The following is a 22757-nucleotide window of genomic DNA, read 5'->3' as shown; positions in this document are numbered from 1 at the left end:
TGTGTTTGTGAAATGGTATTTTGCATACTATATTTTACAGTCCACAAATAAATCCACCATTAAAAAAAAAACTTTTGTCACTGTCTCCCAATAATGCCATTGCTGGTGTTGTGTCTGGAGCTAAAAGCCAGAAATCATCATTAGACTTAGTTCACCACCATGTACACCACAGGTCACTGGCACATGGTCCTGCGAGCTAAATAAGAACTGAGATTAAAGTTCTCTCTAGCAAACAGTTTTCTAAGGGAGTTCCTGATTTTCACCTTGGAACCAGCATCCTTACCTTTGGATATGTGCATTTTAAAATCAGAGAAGAAATTCTCTTGTGGTTGGAGGTATTTGCCTTGAAACCTGAGGCCTATGAGAAAGAAGTTTCTGGCTATGCCTTTTGGCACCTGGCCTCCTACCAAAATCTTGAGCCATTGATTTATATTAAAAATAGGTTTTGATAAGGCAAGCAAATTTAAGGAGTCCAGTAAGTGTGGGGCAGAATAATAAACTGGGTGTTAAAAGAAGCCTATTGAATTGAATTGAATTTATTCATTTTTTTAAAGAAACCAGATACAAAGTTAGAGACATAATTCTCAGTATACTTATGATAAGTAGGTTTCCCAGAGGAGCCAGTGGGAGATTCCTTAGACAAAGGATAACCAGCCCCACATTTTAAAATCCTAAGCCATTGTTATTTGTATTGAACTTGTTTCATATGGTAGTGTTGAAACTCAGGTGAACTGGATACAGCATGCACAGAAACACCTTTATATTGCATTAAAAAGTGGCATATTATTGAGGTCACCTGTAATCCCAGCCCCTAGGGAGGAGTATTGAGCTTTAGTGAGCTATGCTGATTGGGTGTCCACACTAAGTTTGCTATTAACCCCAGGAGTGGGGGCCACCAGGGTCGAGTAACAAGGAATGAGGTCAGCACAGGTCAGAAGCAGAGCAAGTCAAAACTCTTCTTCCAGTCAGGAGATAGGTTGGGTTTGTGAATAGGTTCTGAATTCTATCTTGGATGAAATAAGACCCAGTCTTTAAAAATGACCAAAAAATGGCATATTAGAAAAAGATGGTGGTGTTCATCTGCATTTTGCCCTGGGCAAATCTAAGTCCTTGTAGATGTCATTTATTTTAAGCAGCAGCATCTTTCAGTGGAAAGAGCACTAGCTTTGGAGTCAGAGAAACTATGTTCAAATCCCATCTGTGATGGTTACTACTAGACTAGATAACTCATTTAACCTCTTTGGACTTAGCCTCTGAAGTCTCTTTTCAGCTCTAGAGCCATGACTGAGCCTGAATGAACTTCTGTCCTTAGGAGCAGGTATAGGAAGGTAAAGCCAGATAGGAAAGGTAAACATGGCTTGCATCAGCCATGTTCATCATCTGTGGATGGATAGATCTATCCATGGGTAGATTAAATGAACTTGAATATGGGGTGGGGGTCCATGGGCTTTTCATCATGGCCCAGAAAAGGCTAAGAACTCTTAGTCACTAGCCAATGATAATTATTTCCTTTATTCCTTTTCTTAGTTAAAATATGAATACTTTTCCCCGCATAGATAATGCCAGACTGTCCTGGGGCTTTAGTACACCCTATTTTCCCATCTTATCTAATGAGACTTATGGGTTCATATCACCATGCATGGCACATGATGCTTCATAAAAACTTATTGGTTGCTTTAGGGCTGGAAGGAACCCTAGAGATTCTTTTATTTGATCCCTTCACTTACAAATAAGATATTTGAGGCTAGATAAGATCAGTGACTTGCCCAAGGTTTCATTTCTTAAGTAGCAGAACTGAAATTTAAATGAAGGTTCTACCAGGAAGATCATTAATAAACTGGAGCATTGTCCAAAGGAGGGCAGTCAAGATGATCAAGGGTCTCAAGCTGATGTCATATGAGCAAAGGAGGGATGAACCAAGAGCTTTTCATGCAGTGACGGAAAGGCAAAATAGTCATCTTGATCCATTTGAAGGTCTGTCCTGTGGATGACAGATTGTTCTTCTCGACCCCACAGGCCAAAATTATGAGAAATGGTTGACAGCTACACAGAAGCAAATTTAGGCTTGATTGTGAGGGGGTGTAGGTGGGGAAGCTTCCTAACAATGAGAGCTCTCCAAAGCAGGATTACTCCCTCTGGAAGGAGCGAGTTCAAGGAAAGGGTGGATGACCACTTGTTGGTATTTTTTTTTTTTAGTGAGGCAATTGGGGTTAAGTGACTTGCCCAGGTCACACACTAGTAAGTGTTAAGTGTCTGAGGCCGGATTTGAACTAAGGTACTCCTGAATCCAGGGCCAGTGCTCCATCCACTGCGCCACCCAGCTGCCCCTTGTTGGTATCTTTTAAAGGAATTTTTTTGCATGAAAAGAATGGTGAAGAGATTGCAGAATAAAATAGTCTCTAAGTTGGAGTGGACCTGAGAGGACATCACCTCTCTTACAGACACATGTTGATGGTGATAAGTGTGTTCTCCGTGCATTTAAGTGGAGAGCTATCTGTTGTTTCTCCGGTTCTCATCCACAATGGCTCTTAGCTTTGCTATGAAATTTATACTCAGATATTTCCAGAATGTCATATTGCTTAGTGGTTCAGAGTCTGCCATGTTATAGAATGGGAATGTCATTGTGGGATAGTATAAAAAACCCTGGACCCTTAGAATCAGAACATTTTTAGGCTCCAACCCCATCACTAGCTGTGAGACCTTGGACAAGTCCCTGAGACTGAATTTCCTCATCTAAATTAATCTCAATAAATCTCATCCTCATGGGGGTGATATGTGCACCACCTGCCGTGTAAAATTGTTATAAGGAAAAAATGACCTAAGCATCATAGATCAGAGGCCATCTAGGCAAACCCACTAATTTTACAGATGATGGGGAAACTGAGGCCCACAAGAGGCTCTGGATCGCACACGTAGTAAAGATCAGAGATGGGAATTGAACCTGTTCCTTTTGACTCTATGTAGAGAGTAGTAGTCTTCTATTTTAGCATAAAGGAGTGGCTAGGTGGTCTAGTGGATAGAGCTCCAAGCCTGGAGTCAGGAGGATCTGAGTTCAAATTCTACTTCAGACACGTAAGTAGATATGTGACCCTGGGCAAGTCACTTAACTCTGTTTTTCATCTGTAAAATGAGCTGGAGGAGGAAATGTCAAAACCACTCCAGTGTCTTTGCCAAGAAAGGCCCAAATGGGGTCATGGAGAGTCAGACATGACTGAAATGAAACAACCGCCACCTTAGCATACAGCTTCCTAAAGGAATGTAAACATGTTTTGTGAATGTAGTGTTAAATAAATGTGAACTGTTCTAATAGAATTTGGAATTTCACTAGCTAGAGGATACCTACTGCGATCCCAGTGCCTTTGGAAACTGGGCTGAGGTATTGTTAGGAAAAGGCCTCTTTAAAATGAAGAGAATGGCATGTAGTTAGTGCAGACTAATTCCCAGGATGACTGCGTGAGATATCACAGGTGGGCAAAATCAGGCATCGGAAACCCCCTGCATTCCTCGAATGAAACATCACTTTGTCAATGGAATAGTAACTGTCTAAGTTTCATTGAAGTTGCTGGCTGCCTCATTTCTCTTCCTTCGTATTCTCATTTTGAATCATGTTCTGTTTTCAGTGATTCCTCCACCAACTATCCGCATTGAGAGCTACAGTGAAAATTCCCTCAGTCTCACCCTGGTAATGGATAGAAACTTTAAGGTAATACTGAAATTTTCGTACTCAGCGGTTGGTGGGGAGTGGGGTAGGTGGAAAGCAGGGAGACAGGTCATTCCCAGGGAGCTGACTCAGGTGCCTTGAGTGATAGACTTTACCCAGCATGAGAACCAATATGTCACAGTTTCAGTTGGATCAAGAGAAATGAATGTCTCTGGTGATGTAGTAATACCTTAACCAGGTTGGTTGGCTTCCTTCCTTTCACCTCTCCTAGCTCTCCCCCCAATGTTCCCCACCCCAAAGCAAAAGAATTACTTGAATCTTCATGTATAATTATCCTGCCTCAGCCTGGTGCTTTCTTTTTTTTTTTAAACCATGTAATTAAATGGTTCACAGCTACAGTGCAAATAAAGACTTGGTGTTAACAGAGAACGTGTGCCCTGTAATTTTCAGCTTTATTGGATTTCCTGGTGCTACGAGCTAATGCAGTGTTTCTCACACTGGAAGAAGAGCCTTTGTGGGGAGAGGCTCTGATACTTTCCCAGAGAAAAAGAGATTCCATGTATTTCCCTTCTTACCCTCCCCCTTAGCTGCCCCCCACTTCAATCCCTTCTTCACCCTAGTTCCAGCTTTCCCTATAGATCTCAAGCCATAACCAGAGATATATGCCCTTGAATGTCCTTTGTAGAGGTAGATTGGCCTGTTGTGGCTCCTTAGTGAATGTGAACCAATAGGGACAAATAAAAGTTTGGGGGGGCCACAGAGTAGAAGCAGGAACCTCAGGTGATGGGGATGCTCAAGGCAATAGGTTGTAATTCTGGCTCTTGATGATTTGGGATATATTGACTCTTGGAACTAAGGAGACTTAGACTCGGTCCTGACATTGTCTGAGGAAGTGACTTCCCTTCTCTGGATATCGGTTTCCTACGGGGGGGGGGGGAGTGGACTGGGTGATTACTTGCCCTTTCAACTCTTATGTCTGTAACAAAACCTCTGTGGTTTGGGACTGTGGGGTGGTACCCCAGATTGTCATTTTTATCTGTTTCATATGCTTTATGTCCATCTCTGTCTCAGGAGAAATGAGAACAAAAGCTTGCAGAACTTGTGGGAACATAGGCTAGACGTCATAGACTGAAACCCCCCCAAAAAACCCCTAAAGCCCTTATTTTCTTTTCACAGTGAAGTACCCTTTTGTAGCATGACAGGCCTTGGTGCTGGTGGTCCCCTCCCTTCTCCCCGCCCCCCCTCACCTAACACCATTAGTCTGAAGTTCACTCCTTCCTCACCTCTACCTTTTAAGCATCCCTAGCATCTTTCTAGCTCAGCTAAGGTCTCACCTTCCACAATATCAGGAGGCCTTTCCTGATCCTTGCAGCTGTTAGTGCTCCCTCACACTCCAAAATTTAAATAATGCCTTGTATTTATTCTGAATATACCTAAATGTGTACATATATGTTTTCTCAGATCTCAACATATATGTTGACTTTCTTTCCCCATTGCCTGGCACAGAGTAGGTGTTTAATAAACATTGATTGATGGATTAAGTAGCCTGAAATTTCATTAAAAGGGAAGCAATAGATGAGCCTTGGTTTGGTTTTATTTCAGCTGTGCTTGTTTCAATCTCTCCAGTACTGAAGAGAATCACAGTACTGTGGAGAAGTGTGAAATTGCCTTCAACTCTGTCTCTTGGTGTTTGTCAGGTGAATGGCTACGTGGTGAATCTCTTCTGGGCCTTTGACACTCACAGACAAGAGATGAGAACTTTATTCCTACACGGAGAGATAACATCCTACAAAGGTAACTTGTGGCAGCCGGTTGACATGCAACAGTTGGGATTGAGGTTGGATGAGGTATTTCTTTCTAAGCAATGCAGGTTTTTCAGTGTTGGAATTAGTGAGTAAATGCTCTTGTGGAATTTCCTTTCCTTAAAGGTTATTCAAACTGGAAAGAGTCCCCTCCATTCTGGATACTTTAGATGTGTTCATTCTGGGAAGGAAGGAAGGAAGGAAGGAAGGAAGGAAGGAAGGAAGGAAGGAAGGAAGGAAAGAAAGAAACAATGGAAAGTAAGGAAGGAAACAATGGAAAGAGGAAGGAAGGAAAGAAAGAAACATTAAGAAGGAAGGAAGGAAGGAAAGAAGGAAGGAAGGAAGGAAGGAAGGAAGGAAGGAAGGAAGGAAGGAAGGAAGGAAGGAAGGAAGGAAGGAAGGAAGGAAGGAAGGAAGGAAGGAAGGTAGGTTTGATTGATTCAGGTCTCCTATGTGCCATGCATTGTACTAGGCACATTACAAATATTATCTCCTTTGAAGGCAGAGGGATGGACCAGATGACCTCTTAGGGTCTCTTACATACCTAAGATTCTTAGAAGGTTGGAGACTGAAAGGAAATGTAAACCATTACCTAAAAGCTTCTTTCTCTGAAGTCGATGCTTAGATTTTAAGTTAGCTATATCATCTTGACCAGTCAGAGTGCCATTCCTTTCCCAAGCCCTTAACTCTTTATCTCTGGATAAAAACAATTCTGTATGGGTGCTCTCTCTTTCTCTCTCTCATTCCTGAAAATACGAAGCTATTGATCTGAAAATTCACTAAGGAGAGGCTACTGGATCATCTCTAAGCTTTCCCCACTGGAATGTGAAGGACTGACATGGGTAGCTCCTTCCTTTCAGAGCCCTCTGAAGTAATCCTTTGCATCATTAGCTAAGGATGTAGTCTCATAAATGGATTTCCCAAATTGTAGAAGCCAAGTGCCAAAAGGATTTGAAATTTTATTTAACTATTCCTTTGCTGTAAAGTAATGTGGTTGTGTGTCTGATTTGTCTGTGTGTCTTTTTTCTGACTTGCCCCTTAGTGTCTAGTTGGCAGTTGTGACTTAGAAACAGAATCTTAGGGTTGGACAGTACCTTAAAGGTCATGCAGTCCAGAGTACTCCAAACAAGTAGTAAACCTCCAACAGCATAGAAGTCATTTCTGCTCTGAAATATGCCTTTCTCTAGGGATCTCTGCCCTTGTTTCCAAGAAATAGCCCCTTCCCAATCCCTTTATAGTTTTCCAGCCTGGCCATGCTAATGACAAGTGCCTGTGGTGACAAGAGGTGCCTTTCTTTCTGAGATGCCATTGCCATGGGTTTCAGTCCCCTGTTTCGTCTCCTGTTTTAACGAGATGCTGCTGGGGATGGTTGGGCCCTTTTAAGCCACCCTGTTCCTACTCTTATTTCCATTCCAGGTCTAGGGTGGGAGCTTCAGTATTGGGATTAGGAAGAGAGAAGTAAAAAGCCAATCCCTCTGAACATTTTTCCCATTTTGGGGGATTGGGACATTCAAGTTGTTGCAGTGTTCCCAGCATCCAAGGTCCTAATTCCCACCCTTTTCTGTAGGCCATATTCATCTTTTTATCCACAGCTCCTGCCCCAGATCTTAGGATGATATGGGTAATTCGGTTTTAGGCTGAATAGACACGTGGTATTCAGAATGAGGGTACTGATAATCCCATTACAGTATACTTTAGTCTTCCCTGGTCAGACTACATCTTTTCTAATTGTGTTCAGCACCACATTTTTAGCCAAGGACATGACAAACTCATTCCCATAGGAGGGAGACCAAAATGGTGAGGAGACTGGTAACCATTCCTTAAGAGGATTGGCTAAAATAATTTAGGGATGTTCACCCTACAGAAGACTTGGAGGACAAATGATACTTACCTTCAAAGTCTGGAAAAATTTATTTGAAAGAAGAATTAACTTGTTTTGTTTGGCCTTAGAAGAAACTCTATAATAATTTCAGCTGAAATTATAATGGGCTGATTCGGGAAGGTAGTGAGCTCCCAACAGTGGATGTCTTCAGGAAGGGGCTGGCTAACCATTGTTAGGGATATTTTGGATGGATAGTGGGGGTTGATATGGGGCTAGATTAGATAACATCTCAGATTACTTTTAATTCTAAGTTCCTGTGATTCTATTTATTTTTTTTAATGAACAAAAATTTATTTTCTCCCTCAACCTCACCCTATTTAAAAAGAAAGAAAAATAAAGCTATTGTAACAAACATGCATGGTCAAGCAAAGAAATTTCTATATTTACCATGTCAAAAACTATGTATCTCGTTCTTCATCTTGAGTCCATCACTTCTCTGTCAGGAAGTGGTCAGTATCATCATCTATCCTCTATAATTGTACTGAATAGAGTTCTCAAGCCTTTCTAAGTGATTTGTCTTTGCAGTGTTGTTGCTTTAGAAATTGATTTGCTTCTACCCATTTCTCTCTGAATCAGTTCATATAAGTCCTCCCAGGTTCTTCTGAACCCTTTTATCATTTATGGCACAATAGTATTCTATTACACTGGTACATCATGATTTGTTCAGCCATTTCCCAAATGATGAGCCTCTCTAGTTTCCAGTTTTTTGCCATGTTACAAAAAGAGCTGCAGTAAGTATTTTTTGTATAAATGGGTCCTTTTCATATTTTTTATCACTTTAAGGAATAGATCTGGTAGTAGAATCACTGGGTCAAAGAGTATGCAGTTTATTGAGTCTTTGGGTTTAGTTCCAGATTGCTTTCCACAATGGCTGGACCAAGTCACAGATCCAACAACAGTATATTTATGTTCCTCTTTTCCCACAGCCCCTCAAATATTAATCATCTTCCTTTTTATCATTTTTGCCAATGTAATGGGTAGCACCAGAGCAAATTTCAGAGTGGTTTAATTTGCATTTATACAATTTTTAGTGATTTGGAATGATTTTTATATATATATAGCTTTTGTTGGCTTGGATTTCTTCCTGAGAACTGTCTGTTCTTATCCTTTGACCATTTATCAGCTGGGGAAGATAACTGTGATAATACAAAATGTCCAGGGAAATAAGACTCTGAAAAGGTGTGATGAATCTTCATTCTCCTTGATGGCAGAGACTGTGATTTTATTATTATTATACCTCCTCCAAATCCTAGCACAATGAATATACACATAGGCACATAAGAAATGATGGTTTAATACTTGAAGAAATAAGAGAAACTCCACCATTATCATCTGAGTTTGGATCTTGTCTTCCTCTACCAAGTCGAAGTTAAAAATAAGGGGGACAGAGTAAGGGCCCCAAGAAAAATCTTACTTCCAGACTATTCCCCCATTTACTACTCCAAGGAATATATGATCTCATTAATGTGAGTGCTCCCTATAGGGGTATTTATCAGACCCGACTATTAGCATTTTACTTTGTAGTTCAGTCCCATGGAATTGCATGAAACACAAAGAGGTTTTAATCCCAAGGCCACTCAGCTAATAAATATCTGAAGTAGGATTTGAACCCAAGCCTACCTGAGTCTGAGGTCCTCTGGCCTGTCTATCATGTTGCTTCTGAGGAGTATCAATACCACTGTAAAGAATTGGGTGTTGTCAGAGATGAGGTTGGATGGATAAATTGATGAAAATCTCACAATATGTGAAATATACTGTAGAAAGTTTTTTCTGCTTTGTTATAATGAGTCTTATAGATCAAGATACAAAGTATAACCTAGTTTTCTTTGTCTGCCTCCTGACTTCTCCCTAGTGAACAATCTAACCGCCCACACTTCCTACGAGATTTCTGCCTGGGCCAAGACAGACCTGGGTGACAGTCCTCTGGCTTTTGAGCATGTGATGACCAGAGGCACTCGTCCACCCTCTCCTAGTCTCAAAGCCAAAGCCATCAATCAGACTGCGGTAGAGTGCACCTGGACTGGGCCAAGGAATGTGGTGAGTCAGTGGGAGAACTTTCACCAACCCTGACTTGAGTTCACTCCCAAGACACCAGGTCAATGGGTAGAATTCAGGGGGTTCAAACTACTACTGCTTTACCACCCCTGAAACAGGGTTTCCTTTAGGCTATTTGGTATATGACTCTTTGGGATAGATAGCATTGCCTTCTCTCTCCCAGCAAGTGATAAGTTTTTACTCTTTCCCAGGATGCCTTTGCATACCATGGCCTGGGCCTCCAACCCTGTGAACCCAAGTAAAAAACTTCCTCATAATAGTGTCATATTAGGTCATGTGTGCTAGAATGTTGGAGAGCTTTGTTCTTCATTAGGATTTTACCTTGGGCTGTGGACATTTTCTGGAATCTTACAGCAATTAAGAGTACTGCAGTGAAGTAGAGAGTGCATTTCTGAGTGGTAGGAAAACCTAGAGCTGTCTCTGTGTCTCCTTTGGAGAAAAATATTTGCTAATACCCATTCAGAGGACCTCCAACACTTTTCAGGAAGCAGCATTGTAGCATGATAAAAAGTATACAGGGCTAAGAACCAGAAGTACTGAGTTCTGAAATCCACACCAGGCTGTGGGAACTGGGACAAGTGGCCTGTTTTCTCTGTGTGCCTCTGTATCTCCTCTGGTAGATATGAATGAATGAATGAATGAATGAATGAATGAATGAATGAATGAATGAATGAATGAATGAATGAATGAAATAATGCTTATGACTATGTCATAAAACCTGGACTTACCTGAACTGATGAAGAGTGAAGTGAGCAGAACCAGGAAAACACCGTACACATTAATAGCAACATTGTACAGTGAGCCACTGTGCTAGACTTAGCTCTTTTCAGCAATACAGTGATCCAAGATAACTCATAATGAAAAATGCTATCTGCCTGCAGAGAAAGAACTGATGACATCTGAATACAGACTAAAACATATCTCTCTCTCTCTCTCTCTCTCTCTCGCTTCCTCCCTCCCTTCCTTCCTTCCTTCCTTCCACAAAATGAATAATATGGAAATTTTTTCTTGGTTGCACATGTATAACCTGTATCAGATTGCTTACCATATCAGGGAGAGGGGCAGGGAGAGAGGGATAGAGTTTGGAACTCAAAACTTAAAAATAAAAGAATGTTAAAAATTCTTTTTTACATGTAATGGGGGAAATTAAAATATTATTTTAAGGACAATATTACAATCTTATGAGGGGTTAATGGACTCCCCCTGGGTTATTTGGTTTCCAGATTTGTAAACACAGAATGTAAAGGAAAAGGAGGCTGCTCCTTTTAGGATAATGAACTAATCACCTGTCTTGTTCTCTGGATTCTACCAGGTGTATGGGGTTTTCTATGCCACTTCCTTTCTTGATCTCTACCGCAACCCAAAGAACCTGACTACCTCATTCCACAATAGTACGGTCATTGTCAACAGAGATGAACAGTACTTATTTCTGGTATGTTTCTCTTGGGCTCACAACTTCCTTTTTTAAAGGGCAGTTAAGTGACTGAATTGATTAGCCTCTGACCCAGAGGAGCTGGAGACATGAATTCTTTCCTCCACAGTATAGCTTTATGACCTCCAGACAAATTACTCATCCTCAGTTTGCCCATCTGAAGAGATAGCCATTGCTGCTTTCTCTGGGATATTGAGCCTTCCTAAGCTATTTTCTGGGAAATCCACTGATCTTATCAGAGGGCGTGGAATAACAGTATTTGTAATCATTTCATGTTTGGGGTGGGTGTGATTGGCTCCAGGTTCGGGTGATAGCCCCATACCAAGGCCCACCTTCTGACTACATTGTGGTGAAGATGATCCCAGACAACAGACTTCCCCCTCGACATCTTCATGCAGTGGACATTAGCAAAACCTCAGCTGTCATCAAATGGGAATCGCCGTATGACTCTCCGGACCAGGATATGGTGAGCCGGCCAGTTACCTGCCCACAGCCTCTTAGGACTTTCTAGGATGCCTGGGGATACAGTTGCTGGACAGTTTCATTGGGGAGGAAAGGATATCTGTGCACAGACTTGTGGATTGACAGCTCAACAGTATATCCATTCTCTCTGAGCCCAAGCCATACCAGTGAGATTGAGGTGCTTCCTTGAAAGGAACCACTTCTTGATAGGACACACCTGCAACAAGGCATCTGATTCCCATCTGACCTTTTATCCTCCCAGAAAAGCACCTGATGACCTTATTGATGATCTTATTGGTTGTGCTTTTCCTTCTGGCTGCCTGGCTGAAGGCAGGTTCCTTATGAGGACTGTACAAATGAGTGAGTCTCCCCATTCTCTGGTCAAAACACCTTATGCATTTGCCTCTGCCTCACCTTTTTTATGACATAGTGGAAGACAGAAGGGCCTGGCATGCTATGGTCTGTGGAGTCATGAAGAGTCAGACATGACTGAACAAGTGAACCCACTGATAACTAAAGTCCTGAATTAATCTCTAGGGGGCTGTTTCTTCCACACCCTTTCAGTTTCCATTTGTAGAGGAAGGGTACTAGGGACAATCACCAACTTCAGCTGACTGCCTTTTTTTTTTTTTTTTTAGTGAGGCAATTGGGGTAAAGTGACTTCCCCAGGGTCACACAGCTAGTAAGTGTTAAGTGTCTGAGGTCGAATTTGAACTCAGGTACTCCTGAATCCAGGGCTGGTGCTCTATCCACTGCGCCACCTAGCTGCCCAGCTGACTGCTTTTTAAATGGGCTTCTCCTTGGGCCTAGCCTCTTCCTTCCTAGTTTGTGTTTCCATTATGAATGTTACTCTTTTCCTTTCATTCCTTCCTTGCCCCCATGTCACATAGATGACATCAGTCAGATTGGAAGAAAATATATTTTTATTTATTTGGGTCTAGCATTGACCTTCAACCAAATGTACATATCCCCAAGACTGGGTTGTTTTCTTCTCTCTCTCCTCCCTGGCCACACTCTCTGGCTACTATCGTTTCAAGGGGAACTAAACCCTGAGTTCATGTTTTTCCTCTCTGTTCTGTTCTGCTGGTGTCTTGATAAATGCAGTCTCCCTTGGAGTCATGAGTGGGGTCTTGGTATATATTTGATGGTTTCAGGCAAAGTTCTATTAATACATTTTTGTAATGAGGTTGAGACCTACTTGGGCCCCATGGGTACTCAGAGGATGCAGCTGGATACTATAGTTCAGAATACTGTTGCCTACGGTCACCATGGCTAAATATACCTATGTTATATTATCTGTAATCCAGAAAGCAGGAAAAACATTTCAAAACAACTGATCTGCATCAATGTGCTTTTCTCCCCCTCCAGCTATATGCTGTGGCAGTTAGAGATTTAATCCGAAAGACTGACAGGAATTACAAAGTGAAATCCCGGAATAGCACGTTAGAGTACCTGATTAGCAAATTAGAACCTGGTGGAAAATACCATGTCATCGTGCAACTTGGAAACATGAGCAAAGAAGCCACTGTGAAAATTAACACAGGTAAGAAAGAGGGAATACTGGGTTATCTGGATGCCAACTAGATCTGAAAGGTAGCTCCAGAGTTAAAACAAAGCAGCCATCTAGGCATGAAGTCTTTAAAAGCCCTAAGTCTACCAATTCTGTGATTTCTCTGCCCAGTCCCATGAGGGAAGAGCACAATTTGGGGGGGGGGGAGAGGAAGGATTAGGTATACTAAATATACCATTGTTGTCCTGCTGTTCCCCAAGGCTTTGAGATAGTGAGAGTCCTCAAGGGTCATGAGACAGGAACATTCCCCTTTGGCACACACTGACAGCGTTGCTGACAGGGTACCAGAATTAGAATTTGTCCACAGTTATGTGGAAGACAACTCTTTCATACCCATCCTCCCCCATCTCCCTCACTTGTGGAGTGGTGGGTGTGGGGGGCATGATGCATGCATTGTGAGTCTACCACAGCGATTATCCAATCAGTGGAACTCCTCTAGGTTTTCTTTGTTAACCACCTATATGTACCCTTGCAGCTCTTCTTGCCTTTCCCCCTTCCTCCCTCCAATACATCTTATATACTACTACCAGATTTATCTTGCTAAGTGTCATCCTTGACTGCTTACCTCACATTCAGTACGTTTTCAGATCTTGTCATCTCTGCTTCCACAGTATCTCTTGCATATTTTCTCTCCTCTCCAGTCAGACAGCCACCATCATCACCTCTTCTCTGGGTTGTTATAATGGCCTTGTAGTTGCACTGTCTGTTCCAGTCCAGCCACCAAAATGATTTTTTTGGTAATAAATATTTATTGTTTTGTGTTCCAATTTTTATCCCTCTTTCCCTCTCTCCCCTCCCACCTCCCTGAGGCAGCGAACAATCAGATAGGGTTATACATGTACAATTATGTAAAACATGACCACATTTGTCATTTTGTACAAGAAAACTTGATTAAAAGAAAAAAATGAAAGAAAGTGAAAAATAGTATGCTGCAGTCTGTTCCATCAATATCAGTTCTTTCTTTGGAGGTGGATGGTATGTTTCATCAGTAGTACTTTGGGATTGTCTTAGATCACTGTATTGCTGAGAATAGTCAAGTCATTCATAGTTCTTCATCAAACAATATTGCTGTCTCTGTGCACAACATTCTCCTGGTTCTGCTCACTTCACTATACATCAGTTCATGCAAGTCTTTCCAGGTCTTTCTGAAATCATTCTGCTTGTCATTTCTGATAGCACAATAATATTCCATCACCATCATATCGCACAGCTTGTTTAGCCATTCCCCAATTGATGGGTATTCCTTCCAAAGTGATTTTAAAGACTTGTTTCAGGTTTGGTCATGTCATCCTTTCTCTCAGTAAACTCTTGGGACTCTAGGATAAAATGTCAATGCCTCTATTGGCCATAGAAATCTCTACAACCTTCCACCTTTCCAGTTTCCTTACATATTTACTTCCTTCCGTTCTTGTCCTACTTGACACTAATTGACTGTTTTGCCCATAATGTTCTTATTTCCCATCTCTGTTACCTTGCACTGGCTGTCCCTCATGCCTAGAATACAGTCCCTCCTTATCCCCACTTCTTAGAATCCCTGACTTCCTTTGAGGATCAGCTCAAGGGTCACCTTCTATATGCAAACCTTTACTTGGAAGGCAGCTAGGTGGCATCATGGTATGGAGAGTGCTGGACCCAGAGTCAGAAACACTTGAGTTCATATCCTACTTCGGATACTTAACTGGGTCTGTGACCCTAGTCAGATTGCTTAACTGATGTACTTCAGTTTCTTCATCTGCAAAATGAAGATAATACCACCCACTGAGATTGAGTTGTGCCCAATTTACTGTGTGCTATATAAATGCTAGCTATCATTACCCCCCCAGCTGCTAGGGGACTCTCTCCTAAAACTACCTTTCTTTTGGGGTACATACACACATGTACCTATTCACATATAGTATATTATAATCATGTACACACATCTATATGTCTAGATGTGGAATATCTATATTTCCTATAATGTGTATATGTATACATATCTGTATTTATATTACACACATCTGTCACATATGTGTATGTACTTTATATATGTTGTCTCCCCAGTTAAAATGTAAGCTCCTTGAGAGCAGCATTGTTTCAATTTTGTCTTTGCAGCTTCGCAGCTTACTTAGCTCAATGCCTGATATATAGTAAGTGCTTAATACTTGTTGATTGGTTGATTCTTTATGCGTATCTCCTCACATCACTCATTCTTTTGCTCAGTCTGCCACATTCTACCTCCCAAATCAAGTTTGATCTGCTTAATCTGCCGTTCAGAACTCCACAATTTGCTACCATCGTACCAGCCTTATTTCCCACCCCACTTTTCCAAATTCTCCCTCTGTTTAGCTAAGCTGGACAACCTCCTCTCCTCCATAAATGTTCTATACTTTCTCACCTCCTCATTTCTATTGACACTCTACCCTGTGCCTGCAATGTCCTTCCCTACCTCTGCTTCTACCAAGCCCACTCAAATACTGCCTACCCTGTTCTTTTTTTTTTTTTTTTTGGTGAGGCAGTTGGGGTTAAGTGACTTGCCCAGGATCACACAGCTAGTAAGTGTTAAGTGTCTGAGGCTGGATTTGAACTCAGGTCCTCTTGAATCCAGGACCAGTGCTCTATCCACTGTGCCACCTGGCTGCCCCCTACCCTGTTCTTAAGTGAATGCTTCAACTCACTCCCAACTGGCAATAAGTCTTTCCCTTGTAGAACCTCACCTTTCTACTGGATTTAATCTGTAGTATTTTGTAGTATGGTTTCTTTGTATCTGTGTTAACTGCTTGTACCAGATCATGAGCTCCAGGAAGACAGAGATCCTGTTTATTCCATTTCCCCCTCCCAAGCTCAGCACAATTCTCTGTGTGCAGCTGGGGCTAAATGAATGAATGAATTGCAGAGGTGTGTGTGCTGTGGTGGGAATTTGGAGTATGGAGCCAGGATCAGAAGCAGGAGAGTGTTTTTTCTTGGACTGCGGGGAGGGATATCTATGGGTAAAGGACCTCAAGTGTGTTTGAGGAAGGTGAGGACTGGAAAGATTGATGAACAGAGGAAGCAGGAGCAGGTCCTTCTCTAGGTACCTCCCAACTCTGCAGATACTTCCTCCTTTCTCTGTGGCTAGCACTCCTGGGGGAGGGACAATGATCAATCAGAGCAAAATCAAGAACCAAGCACCCTGTGCTGATCGTTAGTGCTGTGCCTTCCCACACTCCTGCTCCTTTGGTCCCTCTCGGCCTGAGGTACAGTGACCATCTGGCAAAGATGCATAGTCTAAAAGGTACCTGGGTCCTGGACATATCCACTAATGGAGGCGGGGCTTCATCTCCTTTTTAATTTTCAGTGTCATTAGCTGCACCAGATGCCTTAAAAATCATAACAGAAAATGACCACGTTCTTCTCTTTTGGAAAAGTCTAGCCTTAAAAGAAAAGTATTTTAACGAAAGCAGGGTAAGTGCCTTATTCATTCTCTTTGTCTTTTTTTCTCCTCTGACTTTGGGAATCCAGTTGAAATGCTTCTTTAGAGATGAGCTCGTTAACAGAACGCTTGGCATAGACAGAGGGCAGAAAAATAGGGCAAGGCAGTGAACTTGAGAATTAAAGGACCATTTTCTATGTGATTGCTAATTAGCGAAATGTTTATGCGGCACATTAAGGATAGAAATCACCACACTAAGCACTTTTCCATCCTGAACTCTTCACTTAAAAAGAGTGGGAGATAGGCTGGGGCCGATGCTGTGAGCTGGAATGAGAGTGATTCTGCTTCAGACCACTGAGTTACACCTTTCTCAGGGCCATGGAAGCAGCTGTCCTCCAGCAATAGCATCAAAGGAATCAGCTCGCCCTATAAACCAGTCAACTCATCAGCCTTTCTCTTTCCAAAGAGATAAGTGGCAGCAATATTGAACTTAAAGGCATTTGGTTGCCTCAGGAAAATCAACTCTTTGGTGTGGTAACCTTAAAATGCTTGAGGCAATATGGCATAGTTGATAGACTTTAAGACATGGTAGTCGAAAGAAATACCCCACTCTAACTCTTAGGGGCTGTGTGACTTCTCACTCTCTTTCTAACACTTAACCTGTTCAGTGATAGATTAGATTTGTGTTGGCAAAGGGAATTCCCACACCAGTGAAATTGCATGTTCTTGATGTGTTATTGTAACTATATTATATCCTAATGTCTCTATTTTCTAATCACGAGACCATTTTCTCTACTGGTTGGTTGTTGTCCTTTGTTCTCAAAGGGGATCAAAATGACATCACTATGTTGGGGTCAAAGGCAGTGTGTCCCATTGTGTTTGATCAGACCAAGATGAGCTCCAAAGGCTCTGGCACAGGTGGGACACAAGTAATCCATGTGAACATTTAGAGTGGAGATGTCTCTAAATTGACACATCTCCTGTTTCTTTTGAGCTACTGTTTTTTCCTTAATACTTTTCATGGAAAGAGCACTAGGCTAGAAGTCAAGAGATCTGAGTTCAATCCCAGCTTAGCTTACCATGCACTTGATCTCTGTCTTTGACCAGATCACTTTGCGCCTCAGTTTCCTTCACTATAAAATGATGGGTTTGGACCAGAACATCTTTGAGGTCCCTTAAAACTTTAACATTCTTGGTATGGTTCTTTGTTCGTGATATTTCCTCAAGTCTACATGTTTGCTCTTAGGGCTACGAGATACGCATGTATGACAGTGTAATGAATATCACGGCATACCTTGGGAACACCACCGACAATTTCTTTAAAATTTCTAATCTGAAGATGGGTCACAATTACACGTTCTCTGTACAAGCGAGATGCCTTCTCAGTGGCCAGATCTGTGGAGAGCCTGCAGTGCTTCTCTATGATGAATTAGGGTTTGGTAAGTCACCAGCATCATTGGTTTCTGCTCCGCAATCTATTACTCCTATACCTTTCTAGTATTGAAATTAAACTTTACTACTAGCTCAGAAAGATCAGTAAGCACCTGATAGCGTTGTTTCCCAACAACTCTCACAATAGAGGGTTTGGAGGAGATGGGGTGGAGAGTAGAGGATTTAGAAGCACAGTTAGTCCTAAACAACAGAAAATCAGCAAGCATTGTATTCCTGGCTTTTGTGGTATAGTGTGTATGAACTGCACAGATACACAAACATTTATTCTTTCTATGCCAGCTCCCTCCCCCTTTCCTTCACCACACACTGTGTAGGTGGTCTGATAACTGAGTTAGGTCATGGTGGATGAGAAAGCCCTGATTCACTATAAATTAAAACCAAACAATAGTAAAGCAAACCCACATGCCCCATCTTGTGTTAGGTCACTATTTAGCAAAGTGCTTTGTGTGACAACATTCCAGACACAGGCTCGGATGAGAGACTCCTGGTTTATTTAACAGCTTTCTTCAGAAGGTCAGTCTCTGTTTAATGGCTAAGTAAAAGTTCCATATCTTTTTCTCTTGATCTGTGTAATTCCATTTAAATTAAGGAAAAAAGTGGCTAGAACCTAACTTTTTTTTTTTTTTGGCAAGGCAATTGGGGTTAAGTGACTTGCCCAGGGTCACACAGCTAGTAAGTGTCAAGTGTCTGAAGCCAGATTTGAACTCAGGTACTCCTGAATCCAGGGCTGGTGCTCTATCCACTGTGCCACCTAGCTGCCCCTGAACCTAACTTTTAAGTTGTTTTCACATTGACATTTTTTCCATAGATAGTTATAAACATTTTTATAAAAGGGTTTGGGTTCTTTTTTTAAGGCAAAAAAAAAGTTACAGGCTATAAGTCAGTATTCTAGTGAATGAGTATTTTATATTACTTAACGGAGCTTCAGGTAATTGCAGTTCAGTGTAACTTGGGTGCCAAAGTGGGGAAATAATTGCACTCTCAGTAATTAGTGGTCTGGTTTCATATCCTCTTGTATACGGCAAGCGAGTGGTCTTGAGTAATAATGCTAATGAAATCAATGTTGATACCCCCAACAAAGGTCTCCATTCCAAGAGATCATCTAAATAACCAACAAGGCAGTGATTAAGATTAAGAGTGTAATGTAATTATTGTATTTGCCTTCTCAAGGCCCGTGGTCTGTCAGCTCTTGGTGGGCAATCAAAAACCAGCCATATGTGCGAACATTTCCTGACGGGAGGCGGCTGAGTTGCACATCTCAAAAGATGGATTGGGGGAGGGGCCCATTAGGGCAGGTAGGAAACTTGGGGGGGGGTTATCTCCATTCTCCTACCCTCAGTCATGGAGCTTATTCATTGATGTCTTCTATTGGCAGGTGGGGATGCATCAGCATTCCAGGCTGGAAGGTCAACTGATGTGGCTGCCATTGTGGTTCCTATATTATTCCTGCTGCTGGTGACTGTGGCCATAGGGTTTGTAGTCCTGTATACACGGCATCGGAGGCTCCAGAATAGCTTCACTGCCTTTGCCAATAGTCACTATAGCTCACGGCTTGGCTCAGCCATTTTCTCATCAGGGGATGATCTTGGTAAGTGCGGCTTGGTGGTTGGGTGGTTGTGGTGTTGGGTTTATTTTAAGCCACATATTCTCTAAGCCAGTGATTCACTTTAGGGCTCCCTGAGACATGTCCTTTGGCCATGTTATGTGTACTGCCAAAGTGAGGTGTCTGTCAGCCAGTATTATTGGAATGGGTTAAATTAGTTTAAATTAAATTTAAGTTAGGTCCTGATCCCATCTTTGTTACTTACTATCTGTGTGACCTTGGACAAGTCCCTGTAACTTCTTAATTTTTTCATTTGTAAAATAAGGGTGTTGAACTAGATGACCTTTGAAGTCACTTTGAACTCAAGGTTATGATCCTTGACATCCTAACTCTTGTCTGACATTATTTGCAGCTTGCTTGCCGCTTTGGTCATACCCCTGAGGGAATGGCATTTCTCTGGGAACCAAAATCAGACCTTAGAAACTCTCCAAATATCCTCCAAACCTGTGGGAAACCTGCTCCTCAAAACAATTTACCAGCCAACTCACACATGATACACCACATATCTCATGTCCTTCTGGCAACTTTGGAGGACTTGGTATAGATCTTACTAGCTGAGGTAGAGAGTCGTGCTCTTACAGGGCAGGTTCTCTTTCCCTAAAATCTTGCCTTCTTCTCTTGATCCTTCTCCTGAGTCCTAAAAGTGAACTCACCAACCACACTTGAGCTCTATGACAATAGCAGAGGAAGAGACAACTTTCCTAAGTGGTGACCGCACACTGAGACCACAAACATCTTTTGTCTTAATCTCTTCCTCAGTTCCCTTTGTGTTTGATAAAGAGTTTGGTCCACTTGGCTTAAAGAAAAGCCACTGTCTAGGCAAAGGGAAGGTGGATGGGGTTAGGGAGTTTGGCCCCGCCATTGCCAGGGGAGGAGCAGCACCTCTACAATTCAGTTTAATCCTCTTAAATACTGAGTGCCTCTTGGTTGCATAAGACACAAGACATGGAATGCAGAGGAAATAGAGCCTGTATTCTCAAGGAATTTATATCCCTCCATACTCATGCATCTTTACCCACTCATGTCAGTGCAAAGAGCACTATGGGCTCAGCAGATAGGTCAGACCATGCAGATGACCTTGGATTGATTAATGGAAGGAGGACAGTAGAACAAGGAAAACCCATGAAAAGATCATGCCCTCTGGGTCACTTTTTTTTCCTCCTGCAAATTTTACCCTCCTACTCATGTTAAGCTTCTGTTGATATCCAAATAAATTTGTGTTCCTTTAGTGCCCTTAAATTGCTGGGTGTGGGGGCAGCTAGGTATGGCAGTGGATAAAGCACTGGCCCTAGATTCAGGAGGACCTGAGTTCAAATCTGGACTCAGACACTTGCCACTTACTAGCTGTGTGACCCTGGGCAAGTCACTTAACCCTCATTGCCCTGAAAAACAAACAACCCCCCCCCAAAAAAAATGCTGGGTGAGGACCTAGATTAAAATCCCAATTCTGCTACTTAACTATTCATTTGACTTTAGTTAAATTCCTGAACATCTTAAGTCAGTCAGTCATCTTGTATTTATCAAGTGCCTACTGTGTGCCAGGAACTGTGCCAAGCCCTGGACATGTCCCGTTCTCAGTTCCCTTATGTATAAGCTGTTAGGGTTTTTTAGGCCCCAAATTTATATGGGATCCTTTGATCTTTATGTGGCTCAGTAGGGTGCTGAGATACAGAACAAAGCCAGGGCAGCATTCCATGTGGCTGCATCAAGAGTTTGCTGTTGTTAAAATGTTGGTGCACCTGGCTAAGATGGAGGCTGCAGTCTTGTCCTTTATAGGGAGGGAGCAGGGTATATGTGTGTGGGGAGAGGGGGTCATGGGAGGGGTGAAGTCATTTATGAAAGGTTTACCAAAAGTTTTGTTTGTCTTTAGGAGATGATGACGAGGATGCTCCCATGATAACGGGATTCTCAGATGACGTCCCCATGGTCATAGCCTGAAGAGTGTTCCTCACTGTAAACCAAATGGTGTAAATATTTTATTTGATAAAGATAGTTGATGGTTTATTTTAAAAAATGCACTTTGAGTTGCAATACGTTATTTTTATATGGGCCAAAAAAAGGACAAAAACAAAAAAAAAGAAAGAAGTGAATGAATAAACTTTGTAGTAATCAACTGTGAACAACAAGAAACCAGGTTGATTTTAGTCATCAAATTGCTTTAATTTGACATTAATTTAGTCTTACAGGGCTGTGCTTGCTGGGCATGCTTTTAAGTCTGTGAGATAATTTTTGGTTTAATAAATTGGCTACTCCCTTTTATTTTTCTAAGACAACAGATATGTATTTAATAAAAAACTTCAGGAGAATTACAGTGGGTAAAATTCCCCTCTCCCTGAAGAAGTGACCGAATTTTAAATATTCTTTGGATTTTGTTTATATGCAAGTTTGGGGTGGCTAGGGGTGGGAAGGGTGCTTTTATTTTGTTCTGTTAATTTATTGGAGCCTCTCTTTGAGGCCAGTCTTTTGTGGTTATGTGACATTGCATGTGTTACTGAGCCCCTCCTCTCTCACAGGGCCCAGGAGTGGGACAAAAGCATTGGTTTTGCCATTCCTGAAGAAAACCGTTTTAATCTAATGAGTGTTTAAACATTACTGTATTTGACAAGAGAGACACCTGAAACCACCACTCAGTTTCAGTTAGACAGAGCTGCAGCTTGTGTACCTTGCCAACCATAAGCTTACTCTTGCTTATATTAAGCGATGGACTTCTACTCTATTTGCCCGTGCACAAGACATGACTTTTGAAGCTGAAATGGTGGCATAGGAGAACACTGCTCTATTATATATTGCTGCAGGCTTTATTGGGCAAAAAAAAAAGATTCTACCTACTGTGAGAGAGAGTTAGCTCCCAGCTCAATGGGGTGATATGTGACCTTATTTTTTCCATTTATGCATCTTCAGTTTTAAGTTTTGTATCTAAGATAACAGGGTGGCCAATATTTCTTATTGAAAATACTAGATATCTACAGCTGTTTGGATTGGGTCAGTGCGCTCTCTCCCTCTTTTCCTTTCTCCCTCTCTCTCTCCCCTTCCTTTTTCCCTCCCTAGTTCCCTCCTTCCTTCCATCCTTCCATGATTCCTTCCTTCCCTCCCTCCCTCCTTCTCTCCCTCCCTCCCTCCTTCCTTCCTTCTTTCCCTCCCTCCTTCCTTCCTTCCTTCCTTCCTTCCTTCCTTCCTTCCTTCCTTCCTTCCTTCCTTCCTTCCTTCCTTCCTTCCTTCCTTCCTTCCTTCCTTCCTTCCTTCCTTCCTTCCTTCCTTCCTCTAAAGAGAAAGTGCTCCAGTCTCATAAAAACAGCTGGACAATCCAACATTTTGAGCCACCAAATCAGTTAACAGTAAAAGCAAAAATGGAGTTTGTTCATTCTCTTTGCAAAATAATTTGTAATTGTTCTTCTGCCTTTATAAAGTCACCTGTGTGTCAAAAACAAAAACCAACACTGGCCATTTAAC

General features: G+C 41.9%; 1 protein-coding gene across 1 annotated transcript in view; it reads left to right on the top strand.

The window, feature by feature from the left end:
- The window catches only part of SORL1 (sortilin related receptor 1), a 217857-nt gene extending 195433 nt beyond the window's left edge, over positions 1–22424 (top strand). Inside the window, exons 39-48 of the mRNA XM_043991946.1 lie at positions 3621–3703; positions 5359–5455; positions 9198–9382; positions 10713–10832; positions 11134–11298; positions 12663–12837; positions 16178–16284; positions 17499–17691; positions 19080–19292; positions 21178–22424. Of these exons, the coding sequence (XP_043847881.1) occupies positions 3621–3703; positions 5359–5455; positions 9198–9382; positions 10713–10832; positions 11134–11298; positions 12663–12837; positions 16178–16284; positions 17499–17691; positions 19080–19292; positions 21178–21245 (1406 nt within the window). The 3' untranslated portion in view covers positions 21246–22424. The remainder of the gene's footprint in view (positions 1–3620; positions 3704–5358; positions 5456–9197; positions 9383–10712; positions 10833–11133; positions 11299–12662; positions 12838–16177; positions 16285–17498; positions 17692–19079; positions 19293–21177) is intronic.
- The last annotated feature ends 333 nt before the right edge of the window (positions 22425–22757 follow it).

Source organism: Dromiciops gliroides, chromosome 3, assembly GCF_019393635.1.
Source record: "Dromiciops gliroides isolate mDroGli1 chromosome 3, mDroGli1.pri, whole genome shotgun sequence".
NCBI lineage: Eukaryota > Metazoa > Chordata > Mammalia > Microbiotheria > Microbiotheriidae > Dromiciops > Dromiciops gliroides.
Note: the sequence above shows the minus strand (reverse complement) of the source record. Positions and strands in the feature narration are given on the sequence as shown.